Below are 13,663 nucleotides of genomic sequence, written 5' to 3'. Positions count from 1 at the left end.
GATAATGGCAATAACAATAAGTTAGGGACCCTTGGGGGCCCACTAATATAGAGGCGGAGTAATTTGGTGTCCCGGCTCCACCTCACGGCGGTCGGCAACGTGTTCGATTGGCTTAAGTGCGCGGTCCGCGTGACGCAGGAATGTGCCCGAATTGGATTCGGCTAAAACCGTCCAGATTTCGTGGTTAATGTTGGCGGCCGTTTTTTGGGAGGCTCTTTTCCTGGTTCGTTGCACCTTTCTTGTGCATTTTTGAGCTGGTATAAAGGATGAGTTGTATTAACAACTTAATCAGGAAAATCGAAAAAAAGGATTTGTCCGTTACACCCTTTGTACGGATCCACGGGATTTCAAAATGGTGCTCTGTTGCGCTTGCACACGTATGGTTTCATGATTCTATAGAGGATTTCCATCATAACTGCAAACACATAATTCATAAAGCATCGAGAAATTTAATATGAAAGTGTATGTATATTGCAACATTGAACATTGAGTTGGCTAGTTCAATAACATTTGTTCACGATTTTCCAAAGCCAGCGTCAAATAAACGATCTGCCGGTTAATAAAACGAACTAATTTTGCAATTTTTTCATGTGCCAATCTTTAAACATAATTTAAGCTATTTATTTATAAAAAAATCTGAAAAGTGGAAATCTGAAAAGGAAAAGTGCTTGAAAGTATTTGCAGCATTTTCTAGTGGGACGCCATAAACTCACATATTTCTTATAACTATTTTAAGACAAATCTTGAGCATTCTTTATGCATGAAAATGTAGTAATATTCGGCATATTCCATAAAGGATATTTACTCGAATATGATTGATAGGCAAATCGCGTGTACATATAAATCCTTGCTGGATCTGATAGGAGCAAAAAATTCCTGCACATCCCCACAAAACACCAGTTTTATAGCAAAAAGGTTGCTGCCATGGCTTTTCGTCTTTTTGAATGTTTAGTGAAATCTATTGAAAAATCTAATAAGCAAACATTATTGTAAAAACTTGAATACCAATAAGCGTTCAATCATCTACAATTTACAAATTATATTTCTATTCGTTTTGATCGGCTTGAGATACTCTAACACAGGATTTTCCGTGTATTTTTCAGAATTTTATATTCCACACCACATTTCTTAGCCTTAATCGATTATGTTTGAGTCAAAGCCTTTTGTGAATAACTTAAAGCAAGGAAATATAATATAAATTAATGAATTGCTTATGAATTAAGTATGAATTAAAGCACGTTCAAAACATAAGGTTGGGCCAGCGTATTTTGCTCGCGTACTTGTTTGGCTGCATTCTGACAGATTCGATTGACATTTCTGAACGACGGACGAGTTAAGGTCGCGGTCGGTCGAAAAGTGAAAAGTTGACCGAAAATCTCGAATTGAATCCCTTCCAGCAGCATCCAGTGCCGCATCAACAATAGCCGTACGTTTCTCGTAAACCACCGGTCCGGAAAAGGGCCCAGGGTTCGCATTTCGGGCGTCCATTAACCAGCCTGTTTCGTTTGTATTCAACAGAGAGAGCCGCACTCCGTCTTGTCAGCAGTGTGCAGCAAGAAGCGATTGGGATACTGCATAAAATGTTACGAACAATCATCGTACGAAACGAGAATTTCCTGCTTCAGGGCTCGGTCCGCAAGGCACTGAAGGGCACGGCCGTGCGTGCTTTCAGCAGTGAGTGTGCCAAACGAACTGCCTCCGGCCACCGCAGGTACGTGTCCCGAATTTCGTCCAGATTACATAACCCGAAAGATATCGCCGAAATTGTTTTGCACGGCTTTAAGCGGATGCCGGCGAGGGGTTCCAGCAGGGAAATGCCCCACTCGAGTCACCCCAACCCGGTACAGAATGGAATGGAACGTAAAGACTGTTTTGGTTATGAATGGAGCGTGACCTTGGCTAGATATTCGATATGTTGTGTAATCTCAGCAGCCTTGCTATCGGCGCCAACGTGCGCCCCCAGGGGATGAAAGGGGGTGGATTTATAAGGGTTGCTAAACGTCATCGTGCAGCAGGGGGAGTGATTGTGTACGTACGATGACGAGTGAATGTTTGCCGGAAGATCGTTTCGATTAAGTGCATGCAATTGGCGTACGTAAGTGCTCGCGATGTTGTTACACGTGAAGATGATCGAGCGCATCTGATGCAACCCCGTAGAAAGTGGCAGTTGCGCATTCCCATCCCGGGTGTCCGGGCAAAACAGCGCCATGAATCGGTGGTTCTAAATGTGTGCGGTTCTCCCGTTTGCTCCACAGAAACTCGCACAATTTGTCCAACGGAAGCAACAACTTCAAGCAGACAGCATGGAGAACGAATTTCGTCCGAGGATATTGCAGCGGCTTCCCGGCACACTCGAAAGTGCTGCTGCCGGCACTATCGCCCACCATGGAGCTGGGAACCATCGTCAGCTGGGAGAAAAAGGAAGGCGACAAGCTGAATGAAGGTCTGTTGATGTTTACGTTTCCCGGCACTGGTTCCCTGCGCAAGTTCGCAGCATTACGAATGACCTAACTGACTTTCATCTCTTGACGGCATGGATGGGGCTGTGGGCCCCTCGCGAATGCCCTTATCTATCGCATGATCCGTGCGATCCACTTCATGTGCCTTTTTTTTTATTCCACTATCAGCAAACAGGAAACCTGGCTTTTGTTTGATGAGCTTATGTGTATTTTTTCCCTTTTTCTCTTTCTCTCGGTTCCAACATAATACTCGTTGTAGGCGATTTACTGGCTGAAATCGAAACCGATAAAGCGACCATGGGTTTCGAGACACCCGAAGAGGGTTATCTGGCGAAGATTTTGGTAGCCGCCGGTCAAAAGGACGTCCCGATCGGTAAACTCGTCTGCATCATCGTGGAAAACGAGGCGGACGTAGCAGCGTTCAAGGATTACAAGGACACAGGAGCGGCGCCAGCCAAACCGGCCGCTGCACCAGCTCCACCACCACCGGCTGCTGCACCGCCAGCACCAACTCCACCGCCAGTGGCTGCTCCTCCGCCGGTTGCTGCTGCTCCTCAGCCCATGACAGCAGTGGAACAGCGAGGTCCTCGCGTCTATGCCAGCCCGATGGCTAAAAAACTGGCCGAGCAGCAGCGCTTGCGCCTAGAGGGTACGTTCAGGACACGAAGAAGAAACCCCCCAAACATGCCATAATGCCACAGACAAAGCTTTGGTTTCATGACTAACGCGCGCATGCATTTCGTTCGTTCTCCATTTTCCTCTATCCAAAAGGTAAAGGATCCGGCCTGTTCGGTTCACTAACGTCTAAGGATCTTGCAGGTATGCAAGCGGCTGGTGCTCCGGCAGCTGCTGCCGTCGGTGCGGCTCCCACCATCCCTGCCGGTGCGGCTTACGTGGACATCCCGGTGTCGAACATTCGTGGTGTGATCGCGAAGCGACTGCTCGAATCGAAGACCACCATTCCGCACTACTACCTCACGGTGGACGTCAATATGGATCAGGTGGCGAAGTTGCGAGCTCGCTTCAACAAACAGCTGGAGAAGGAAGGCGTGAAGGTGTCGATTAACGATTTCGTCATCAAAGCGGCTGCCATGGCGTGCAGAAAAGTGCCGGAAGCCAACTCGGCCTGGATGGACACCGTCATCCGGCAGTTCGATGCCGTCGACGTATCGGTCGCCGTATCGACGGACCGTGGGCTGATCACGCCGATCGTGTTTTCGGCCGATCGCAAAGGCATCGCCGACATCAGCAAGGACGTGAAGAATCTGGCAGCAAAGGCGCGCGATGGCAAGCTGCAGCCGCAAGAGTTCCAGGGTGGTACTTTCAGCGTGTCAAACCTTGGCATGTTCGGTGTGACCCATTTCTGTGCCATCATCAATCCACCGCAGTCGTGTATCCTAGCCGTCGGTGGCACTCAGAAGCGTCTCGTACCTGACAAGGACTCGGAAGCGGGGTAATTTCAGCTTTTTGTTAGCGCATTAGCTGCTTGCGGAATAATGATCTGTTTCTTTTTTCGTTCTCCCTGCTCCCACCGACAGCTTCAAGGAAAGTGACTACGTCTCGGTAACACTCAGCTGTGACCATCGCACCGTAGATGGTGCAGTTGGTGCTCGCTGGTTGCAGTACTTCCGTCAATTCTTGGAAGACCCCAACTCCATGTTGCTGTAAAGCGTTTGTAAAAACTTCCTACACGATGGTAAATGCGCCAGAACAGACACACACGCGAAATACAAGCGCATCTGTCGCTCGGGAACAGCTTACGATCCTCTTTTCTTTTAGGCCCTCCACGCCTTACCGCCAAGTTACGAAACGAAATGTACATCTAAGGGGCGCTGACGGAACATGCTGAAAGATGAATGAAAGAGTAGAAACATGATGATATAGTAGCCTAAAGACCTTCGTACGGTCAGTATGGATAAAGTATTGACGCTTCAGTTGCAAAAGTACTGCACACCCCGTGCGCTCGCGTACGCCGTCTCACACATCCTTAGGATATTCAGTGCTAAATTGGTAAAGCGGGGGAGGTCGACCAGCGCTCCGGACTGATTTCCATCTCGTTTTTGAAGGATCTGGCCCCCACACCTGTACCAAATAGTGTAATAGTTCCATACCGAGATTGACGAACACAACATATAACGCAGGTCACTTTTAGCTGATATCGCTGCCGGAAGTAACCGATTACCTGTTCATAGTGTAGGCAATAGGGAAATGTTAAACAGTTGTACAATAGGAATGCGTTCCGCTCATAACGATCGCAATGGTCGATCCTGGGGGTTCGAGGGGAAACGATACACACAAGCTAGAGAGCGAGAGAAGCCGTACAATAGCATCACAAAACTACAAACTGCTCGTTGGAGCGTCCTTGCGGGAAGCCAAACAAAAAAAGAAGAATAGATTTCGGACAAACTCGTCACAACACAACTTGCTCTGCTCTACTCTTTCGTCCATTCGGCGCGCACAATCGCCCCGAGGTGCCCGAGCAGGCATTTTTCGAATTGGAAATCTTCCTATATAAGAACATTAAAAATGTCGGTCTTTGCGACGAACCGGATGATGCACGGGGGAAGAAAAAAAGACACCGAAAGCTATGGATGGAAATTTTAAACTAAACTGGTTGAATTGATCGACGATCGCTTGTTGAACAAGATCTTATTGTATAGTTTCTTTTACGCGCTATTATTATTTTAATCATCAAGGAATAAATCAAATTTATTTATTGGTTACCGTGGCTCAGCTAGGCAATTTGTCTAAATCTGCAGGTATGCTAGATGTGTTCGTCCTTACAGTTTCTACGTACGCGTGTGCGCATGTGTGTCGCCGCTGAGAAACCGTCAAAATTCGTCATTAAAAGACAATAAGCTAAATGTGGTCACACGATGTGCAACGCGCAATGCCTGATGTTTCCGTAGTAAACGCACCACCTTGTTTGTTTGTCTATCTGTCTGTCTGTCGCAAGAAGGCCATAAGTCCTCGGAATGTATTTGAATCTTCAAAAATTGAATTGTGATCCGATGCATTCGGAAACGGAACCTTAGTCACAACGAGTACCATACTCTACGAAGCAGCGTATAAAATGTACTATAAACTATCCTGAATATATAGAATCAAATACATGGTTGGAAATGGAGCTTAGCAAATCTCGCGGTGATATTCAATTCAAATATTCGGTTCGGCACGGGAAAACCCCTTTCGCGGAGTTTATTTCACATAACAGTGTTTGTTTAACCTTTACCAATAAATTATACTCGAATGTTTTATTTGCTGTGGTTACGTGTACAGTTTCAGCCACTAAGCTACGCAGTTCGATAGGACGGATACCAGAGCTCAATCGATCACGTCGAAATCCATCTCGCAACATCCTCGCACATTCAGCGTATCCATGTTGGTGCCGGGAATGTGGAAAAGCATCCGAATTCGATAGGTTCCCTTGCCCTGCGCTATGTACTGCTCCAAGTACTTCATCTTCAACACGGCAGCGTCCAGGTTGAAGCGACCCTGTTAAGAAACCATGAGCGTGTGTGTGTTTGTAGAAGGATGATCATGCTTGGGATGTGAAAGTATGTTTTTTGTCCTGGCCACTTACAGTGCGTCTTCCACAGCGATCCCCATTAGTCATTGAGTTTGAAATGAAATGCCACGGTCCGGTTTCATCGGAATGGAACCGATCGCAGTGCATTTGCTCGATGTACTCCTTGGGATTATCCAGACAAACGATCGCGTTTTGCAGCTCACACTGGTAGGTCGTAAGGATGAGCTCCCACTCGACGGTGTCGGATGTTTCGCGGACATCGTACTCAGCGTGAAGCGTATCGCACACTCCTTCACTGTCGCGATCGTACTTCACCGTTCCCAGCGATATCGGCATCTCATCGTACGGGAGTTTCACATCTTGGCAGTTGGAAAACATCGTAAAGTTGACTCGCTAAGGAAAGGTGAGATTCCGCGCAAAAAATTGCTCTTCGTAAGTGACGAATTCACAAGAACAAACTGGCCTCTTTTGCTGGCGATCCTTACCAAGCCTTCCGAGAGTTTTAATAAGGCACATGTTGCAAGTAAAAATAACACGCTGCGCTTGCAGGCAATCATGTTTCCTTCCACAAATAAATACTTCTTGCCGCCCGAAATTGAAGCTGGAAATGAATCTTGAAAATGAGGAAGCGCGCTGTTTTATACAAACTTGATGGTTTCCTTGCAAGGCGTATGCTCGATCGGTTTTGCTAGGTTTGCTCAAAACGAATACAGTCATTTAATGACTATGCATGAGCTCCCCAGAGCGTATGTCTGGCATCGGCGTTTGGGTTAACGATGACGCTACCATAGATAAGGGACTGTAATTTGCGTATGATTCGTTCTATCTAATTTGCTCACACGTGGTACGACTGGGGAAATGATGTTTAGGGGCTCGATCAAGATCAATGAAGTTATTAATGCAAGTGTGCCTTCTTTGGGACGTGATTATGTTCCAAAAGACTATCCGTGTGCATACTGAGTCAAAACAAGCATACTGTAATCATGTTTTAAAGCTATACTTTATTGTTTTCATTACCCATTGTGTCTCGTTCTGTTTTGAATGTTATTTTAAGCTGTTCAAGAGCTTTAAGTATCATTGCGTTACTTATTTTACGAACTGTTTAATGTAACAAATGAGAGCCATCAATAAAGCATAGTTACAACTTATGCCTTGAAGGATCCAATGTATTTCAGTAAAACACGTTTCAAAAGTAGTTTCAGCACGTGCTTCACGAACACGTGTCACGAAAAAGTTGTCAACAATTCATTAAATAATTGCGAATTATTCAATCAATAGCTGTACTCGAGATTTAGGCGAATTCAACATGATCAAAATGTTCAACGAAATGCGCAGTGAAAGAAATAAATTAAACAAGAAATTAATCTGAGTGAACTTTTTCCGGCAAAACAGCCAACTTTTACACAATAGTAATAGGAGCGCAGGTCGACGAGGTGATAATGTCAGGCTTAGACTGTACTACAGAAAATACACTCCGTATAACAGATATTGAGTGCCTCTGTACAAAGTTTTCAAAACTAGCCCATAAATGACGCTGTAAAAAACGCTTGAAACACTTAGCGAAAATTGGAACGCTTGAATTTAATGTTTCATGAGTTTGAAATGTTTCATTACTCGAAGCGTTTGAGCAGCGCCATTTATTGACTGGTTTATACAACAGTGTACAGCGGCACTCAGTTTGCGTTATACGTCCATTTTTTTTTAAAACAGTTCGCGCTTGTTGTTATCTCTTCGCTGACGTGCTCTCTTGTTACTTTTGTGTAAAATTTTGATATATTTTGCCCGTAAAGTGCTCGTCCAAGTTCTTATTTTTTTATTCAGTTTGCACGACGTTGTGGTTATCAACCGCGCATTGATGTTTCGAACACATGTGCTCAACGAATCGTGTGTACATCTATTGCTTGAAGAAGTTTATACCGAATGTATAGTATATTTTCTTATACTATTCGCTGTACATTGTAACATAATTTGTTAAATTATGTAAACAGAATTGTAAATAATTTGTATACTGATTGCTTGTTTGATGCTTTTATGATTCCTCAAGCAGATTCGAAAAATAGCTACCACCTAAATTCTATTGCACTTAAATGACCATATGCTCGCAATCATGTGCACGTATTGCGATAAAACGAAATGCTTTGCATACGAATGAAGACAAAAGAAATAAAGCATATTTTAAATTTCTTTAGCTCATTTCAGCTCAATCACCAAATAGTGCGAATGGTCCAACCCTGTTCAAAGTAGGCATTAGGTTGACAGCAATCATGGGAGAAGGGGAGGCACGCAATTTCTAAATCGCTTCTGTAATTTTCCAAAAAAGAAAGAAAGAAAAGTGGTTTAGCTCGCGCCGTACGTTGTTGCATTACGCTTGTTTTGTTTATCGCGAAAAATTTGAAACCCTCTTCGAACGCGGCAATAAATAGCGATCACGGTATTTGCATTCTGCCTGTGTACGTACACCTGTCAGTCGGGAGTTGCACTTTTGGAAGGTAAACGTACGAGCTAATCGGGCCCGAGAATAGGAATCGCCTAAAACGAAGGAACATTGCAACACTTTGCGAGCTCTCGGATGCTCGGTGGCTTCATTGTCCTCGAGTTGCGAACAAGCGACAACGGAGTCCTTGCGTGGGCATTACGTAAGGGGAAACTGATCTGGCGTCGAGTCTCGGGGCAACGGTGAAGCAGCGGATCCGTAGTTGATAACACGTAGGTGGTCGTATCGTGAACTCGTTTTTAGCAATCGTTTCATCAGCTTATTCGTTTCATCGTACAGCAAACCAACCGCACAAAACGGCGCTGGACGGCGAGTGAAACGACAAGCGGGGGCTCCGGTGTTAAGGCGGCTTTGTTAGCACAGGTGATATCTCCAGGCAACGGGCAGGACGATTGCTCTGGAACAGGTGGAACAGCAGTGGCAAGACCACGCGAAGCCCAGAGAATACTAGCCAGTTGCACCTGCGGGCGGCACCGTCATGGATAACGATGGTTTATCGAACGAGCAGACGGAAAAGGTGCTACAGTTTCAGGATATCACGGGGCTGGACGATATGAACGTTTGCCGCGACATACTGATACGGCACCAGTGGGACCTGGAGGTGGCGTTTCAGGAGCATTTAAACATTAGAGAAGGCCGCCCGTCGGCGTACGCGACGGAATCCCGCGCACCTGCCGTCATAAACGATCGCTTTTTGCAGCATGTTTTCTCGAGCACCCGAGCTAGTCCCCCACGTGAACCGAGCGGTGTCGCGGGTGTGATAAGGTACATGTTCAACTACATGGTCAACTTCTGGTATAGTGCATTTTCGTCGCTGCTGTCTTCGATTCTGGGCATGTTCCGGGATCAGGAAAGCATTCCGGCCGATCCGCTGGGAGACGTGCTAAGGTTCATCGATACGTACAACGAGAAGTACTCGGAGCATCCCGTTTTCTACCAAGGTACCTACTCGCAGGCGTTGAACGACGCGAAGAACGAGCTGCGCTTTCTGCTAGTCTATCTGCATTCCGAGGCGACACCGGAGGCGGTCGCCTTCTGCCGCGGGACCATGTCCGATCCGCAGGTGATCGAGTACGTCAACCGGCGGATGTTGTTCTGGGCGTGCGATATGGCCTCGCACGAGGGCAAACGCGTGGCCACATCGATCAGTGTGCGCACGCACCCGACCCTCATCATCATTGGGATGCGGGCGAACAAGATGATCATCATGGGGCGCCTCGAGGGTGACTGTTCGCCCGAGGAGGTGATCCGGCTGATGGACATCGTGGTGAACGACAACGAGGTGTGGCTAAACCAGGCCCGCCAGGATCGGTTGGAGCGGGATCTCACGCAAACGCTGCGTCAACAGCAGGACGAAGCGTACCAGCGTTCGCTGCAGGCAGACCAGGAGAAGCAGCGCCGGAAGCAACAGGAACGGGAGGAAGCGATGCGCATCCAGGCTGCGATCGAGGCCGAACAGCAGGCCGAGAAGCAGCGCAAGGAGGACATCGAACAGTTAAAGCTTGATCTGGCCGAACAAGTGCCTTCGGAACCGGACGCTGGTGTGCCGGATGCGATCAGCATAGTTTTCAAGCTTCCCAGCGGGTTGCGGTTAGAGAGACGATTTCACAACACCAACACTATGCGGGTGGGTGGCTCCTGGCAGCTAGCACCAGCTTTCGAACTGATTTTCGTTTCTCTCTTTTGGCAGGATATTTACAACTTCATTTTTTGTCACCCGGAGGCGCCCGATTCCTTTGAAGTGACGACAAATTTCCCCAAACGTGTGCTGGATTGTTCGGGACACGAGCCGGGCCCGACGCTGTTGCTGTCCGGGCTTAAAAATCGCGAAGTACTCTTTGTTGCCGACCTGGAGGCGTAGTATGTGATCACGCTGAGGCGCGGATTACGAGCACCTTAACATTTGCCACGACTATCGTAAGCTAAAGTTGCGTGCTTTTCGAGTGGCGTCGGTCGGGAACGATGGTGGTGCATTGTGGACCTTTGAATAACTGTCGGCTTTTCGTGTGTTTTCCCTGAGGTTGTTGAACTCTTGAAAGTTTCTCACGCAAAGCAAGTGGAAGTCATTGAACCATTAACTACAAAAAATATATGTTGTAGCTTGAGCGTGAGTGCACATCGTTTTGTTTCTCTGCAAGCTGAACGGTGCACGCCAGTCGCCAGACATGTGATAAGCCGGAGTCGATTTGTTAGCTTAAGAATGATTTCGGTTGGCTTGATTTGTCGTACATGCGGGTACTGCGTACGCAAACATTGTTCTTGGAACTAGCACTAACATCAGCAGTCACCTATAGTATAATTGTATGGCAGTGCAGTTTCGGCAGAACGCGTATCAATATTCGAGAATAATTACGAGGGTGGTATTGAATGCAAACGACAAATCCAAAAGTGTAAAAAAAGATAGGAATTCCAAAGCGTGTCGTCGATGCGCAAGCTATATGAACCGTAACGGCTAAGTACAGCGAGCCATTCGATCTATGCCCGTCGTAGAAGCATCATGCGGCGAATGTGTAATACCAAATGGAAGAAATTGTGAATACTTAATCTTTGCTTCAACGGATCTAAAATTTGTATATTCAGTTCGAATACAAAATCAAACATTTTGGTCAATAATTCAATTGGGTGCTCGTATTCCCTTTTGTTTAGTTTCAATTTTTTGTGACGCAAAATGTCGTAGAAGAGTCAATCCTCATTTTTTTTCATACGGATGTAAAAAAGAAACATATGAATAAAACCGATTTATTTCTATTTTAACTTATAATATCTGCAATATAATTTGGCCGCTATGTAAAAGCGCAATTCATTTATCGTATGTATATATTATAAATGTAAATAAGTTTACTTACAATAGCAAAGCTGTCTAAGATCGATACAATGTGTTATAATAAAAAAGAACACGTCAATAATATTTAATCAGCTATCAATACTTCGTGGCTGGTCATGTGTACTGTAAATTAGACCGTACTAAATTTCCCAATAACCCTGGCAGTTACATGTTTCATTAGATGCCGCTCTCGACGGGGTTCAGCTAAAATTCAGTCTTACATGCAGCACTACATAAATGCAGCATAAGCTATACGCACTTCAATGCTGATGCTCTTTCTAAATCAAAACATCATTCGTGCTGTTGATGTTGATAGGAGGTAGATAGATTGATCTTATCTGGGCACGTAAACGAGCGATGTCAACATCCTCGCGTTCGAACTCGCGGATGATTTGTTCAAACTGTACGAGACCTTCGCGGCTTCCGGGAAATCCGTAGTCCTTGATAACTTCGATCTGAATCTGCATCACCAGAGGGAAGACATACTGCATCATTTTGATCATCTCCTTCCCCGAGTTGGCTTTTGCTTCAGCAAGTTTTTTCGAGTTTTCCGTTTGGTTCACCGTCTTCAGAATGTCCACGAGTATGGTTTTGCCCGTTTCGGAGTTGAAATTTGATAGATATGCCATTGTTTTTTGAAAACACAAGACTGCTAGTTGCTTGAACAGGGCGTATAAAAAGATTTGTTTGTTTTCATCTACGCTTTGAAAATATGATTGCCTGCGATTTGTTTTGAATGTTGAGCTGTCAACGTAACTAAGCTAAGCAAGAAGAAATCATGTTTTATAGATATCCTTAGCAATGTTTCTACATAAATTCTCATTAATTTCGCTCAATATTTGCTGAATTTGAACGTTCCAAGTCAATCTTGCAGGATCAATAATAAAATTAGTTTTCTTTGACGAACACAATCCACATCATCCTCATCGGCTACCGCTGACAACATATTTTCTGACAAAGCTGATGTCAAAACATAAACATTACGAATTTCAATCGATTGCGTGAAGATGATGTTCGTCTCCAACGAACTAGTGAATCTGTTTTTCTTTTAGGCCAGCTCAACTAACCCTAAGAAGCTAAAAATGTTGCTTTCATCATCGTCTTCGCGAGCAGCTGCAAAGCTGGGAGTAGCGCTTCTCTCAAGAGTGGCTCAGCCACGCTCCTTTGATTTATCAAACATGTGCTACACCGGTTCGATCGCAACTCAAACTATATTTCCTGCAACAGTCCGTGGTACTCAGGAGAAATGGATGAAACGGTTCGAGTCGGCAAACATTCCTGAACCGGAAACCTCCATTACCAACATTATAGCCCACGTGCTTGAGCTTTCGGGACCAGCCGACGTGGGGCATCATCAGAATTCCTCGCTGAACGAAATTCAGATGGCAAAAATCGAGGAGCTTTGTGAATGTCGCTTGGCACGCATGCCAATACAGTACATCATCCGCGAGTGGGATTTTCGGGATTTGACGTTGAAAATGATACCCCCGGTATTTATTCCCCGACCCGAGACGGAGGAATTGGTCGAGCTGATACTGCAACAAATGGATACTCAAAAAGAAACACTCTTCCTCGAGATAGGCTGCGGGACTGGTGCAATCAGCCTGTCGCTTCTAAAGCATGCCCCAAAGGTAAAACAAATCTACATGCTATTTACTGTTAATTTAATCATGTTTATTTCTGAACGACTAGGCCTCCGCTATTGCCGTTGATCAGAGTCGATTAGCTTGTGAACTGACGCGAGAGAACGCCGTTTCGGTCGGCTTGATGGAACGGTTGCGCATATTTAAGCATAAAATAGTGGATAATATTCCAACGGAACTAAGCGCTCACGTGTTCGATATGATCGTCAGCAATCCTCCGTACGTCCCTTCCATGCTTATTCCTACGCTCGATCCGGAGATCAAAATCTACGAGGACCTACGAGCGTTGGACGGTGGTAATGATGGCTTAACTGTGATAAAAGCTATTCTTCGGATAGCAAGCAAGCATCTCTCAAAGGATGGTGTCCTTTGGCTGGAAGTCGATAGCACTCATCCACCGGTGATTGAGGAGTTTCTCTCGAAACACGGTAATTTAATGGGATTACGATTTTTGTCATCTTATAAAGATCTATTTCAGAAGGACCGGTTTGTTGAGATTGTGAAGCTGTAATTCATGTATCTCTATTTTGTAACAGAAACATTGTAGAAACGAATATTTATGTATAAAGTGTTTTGACTAAGAAATAAGCCAAGCTTTAGTAATTCTTACAAATTAAAAACTCATCCCTATTGGTAGAAATTCATTCTTATTGGTCGTTAATGGCGTTACGGAAAACAACTTTAACTGTCTGTTACAACAGTGCTTTCGTTTGA

General features: G+C 45.3%; 5 protein-coding genes across 6 annotated transcripts; 3 read left to right on the top strand and 2 right to left on the bottom strand.

Moving 5' to 3' along the window:
- Positions 1-1,315: 1,315 nt before the first annotated feature.
- LOC128726335 (dihydrolipoyllysine-residue acetyltransferase component of pyruvate dehydrogenase complex, mitochondrial) lies at positions 1,316-5,192 on the top strand. Of its 2 annotated transcripts, none has more exons than XM_053820139.1 (7): positions 1,316-1,426; positions 1,519-1,711; positions 2,256-2,443; positions 2,719-3,108; positions 3,279-3,912; positions 3,998-4,155; positions 4,239-5,192. In XM_053820139.1, the coding sequence occupies exons 2-6, from the start codon at positions 1,581-1,583 to the stop codon at positions 4,125-4,127; spliced, it is 1,473 nt and encodes a 490-aa protein (XP_053676114.1). In that variant the 5' UTR covers positions 1,316-1,426; positions 1,519-1,580; the 3' UTR covers positions 4,128-4,155; positions 4,239-5,192. The 2 variants fall into 2 exon arrangements, with proteins under 2 accessions (XP_053676114.1, XP_053676113.1); XM_053820138.1 differs by having other exon boundaries at positions 3,231-3,912.
- Positions 5,193-5,783: 591 nt separating this feature from the next.
- LOC128723806 (uncharacterized) lies at positions 5,784-6,545 on the bottom strand. The gene is made up of 3 exons (XM_053817571.1): positions 6,474-6,545; positions 6,043-6,381; positions 5,784-5,954 (listed from the first exon to the last, which is right to left on the bottom strand). Exons 1-3 carry the CDS (start codon positions 6,543-6,545, stop codon positions 5,784-5,786), a joined length of 582 nt encoding a protein of 193 aa, XP_053673546.1.
- Positions 6,546-8,254: 1,709 nt separating this feature from the next.
- LOC128723220 (FAS-associated factor 2) lies at positions 8,255-11,172 on the top strand. The gene is made up of 3 exons (XM_053816938.1): positions 8,255-8,694; positions 8,762-10,109; positions 10,173-11,172. The coding sequence occupies exons 2-3, from the start codon at positions 8,961-8,963 to the stop codon at positions 10,341-10,343; spliced, it is 1,320 nt and encodes a 439-aa protein (XP_053672913.1). The 5' UTR covers positions 8,255-8,694; positions 8,762-8,960; the 3' UTR covers positions 10,344-11,172.
- Positions 11,173-11,584: 412 nt separating this feature from the next.
- On the bottom strand, positions 11,585-11,935 carry LOC128726483 (protein C10). Its single transcript, XM_053820295.1, has one exon. It carries the CDS (start codon positions 11,933-11,935, stop codon positions 11,585-11,587), a length of 351 nt encoding a protein of 116 aa, XP_053676270.1.
- Positions 11,936-12,388: 453 nt separating this feature from the next.
- LOC128722938 (MTRF1L release factor glutamine methyltransferase) lies at positions 12,389-13,657 on the top strand. The gene is made up of 2 exons (XM_053816632.1): positions 12,389-12,937; positions 12,999-13,657. Exons 1-2 carry the CDS (start codon positions 12,389-12,391, stop codon positions 13,458-13,460), a joined length of 1,011 nt encoding a protein of 336 aa, XP_053672607.1. The 3' UTR covers positions 13,461-13,657.
- The last annotated feature ends 6 nt before the right edge of the window (positions 13,658-13,663 follow it).

The sequence above is a fragment of the Anopheles nili genome, chromosome 3 (assembly GCF_943737925.1).
Source record: "Anopheles nili chromosome 3, idAnoNiliSN_F5_01, whole genome shotgun sequence".
Classification (NCBI taxonomy): Eukaryota; Metazoa; Arthropoda; class Insecta; order Diptera; family Culicidae; genus Anopheles; species Anopheles nili.
Note: the sequence above shows the minus strand (reverse complement) of the source record. Positions and strands in the feature narration are given on the sequence as shown.

Coding starts and splice junctions, on each gene's coding strand:
- LOC128726483 (XM_053820295.1), bottom strand. CDS start 11,935: ATGGCATATCTATCAAATTTCAACTCCGAAACGGGCAAAACCATACTC.
- LOC128723806 (XM_053817571.1), bottom strand. CDS start 6,545: ATGATTGCCTGCAAGCGCAGCGTGTTATTTTTACTTGCAACATGTGCC. Junction 6,382..6,473: donor TAAAACTCTCGGAAGGCTTG/GTAAGGATCGCC, acceptor ACCTTTCCTTAG/CGAGTCAACTTTACGATGTT. Junction 5,955..6,042: donor ATCGCTGTGGAAGACGCACT/GTAAGTGGCCAG, acceptor GTTTCTTAACAG/GGTCGCTTCAACCTGGACGC.
- LOC128722938 (XM_053816632.1), top strand. CDS start 12,389: ATGTTGCTTTCATCATCGTCTTCGCGAGCAGCTGCAAAGCTGGGAGTA. Junction 12,938..12,998: donor TTCTAAAGCATGCCCCAAAG/GTAAAACAAATC, acceptor CTGAACGACTAG/GCCTCCGCTATTGCCGTTGA.
- LOC128723220 (XM_053816938.1), top strand. CDS start 8,961: ATGGATAACGATGGTTTATCGAACGAGCAGACGGAAAAGGTGCTACAG. Junction 10,110..10,172: donor ACAACACCAACACTATGCGG/GTGGGTGGCTCC, acceptor CTCTTTTGGCAG/GATATTTACAACTTCATTTT.
- LOC128726335 (XM_053820138.1), top strand. CDS start 1,581: ATGTTACGAACAATCATCGTACGAAACGAGAATTTCCTGCTTCAGGGC. Junction 2,444..2,718: donor AGGCGACAAGCTGAATGAAG/GTCTGTTGATGT, acceptor TACTCGTTGTAG/GCGATTTACTGGCTGAAATC. Junction 3,109..3,230: donor GCAGCGCTTGCGCCTAGAGG/GTACGTTCAGGA, acceptor TCTATCCAAAAG/GTAAAGGATCCGGCCTGTTC.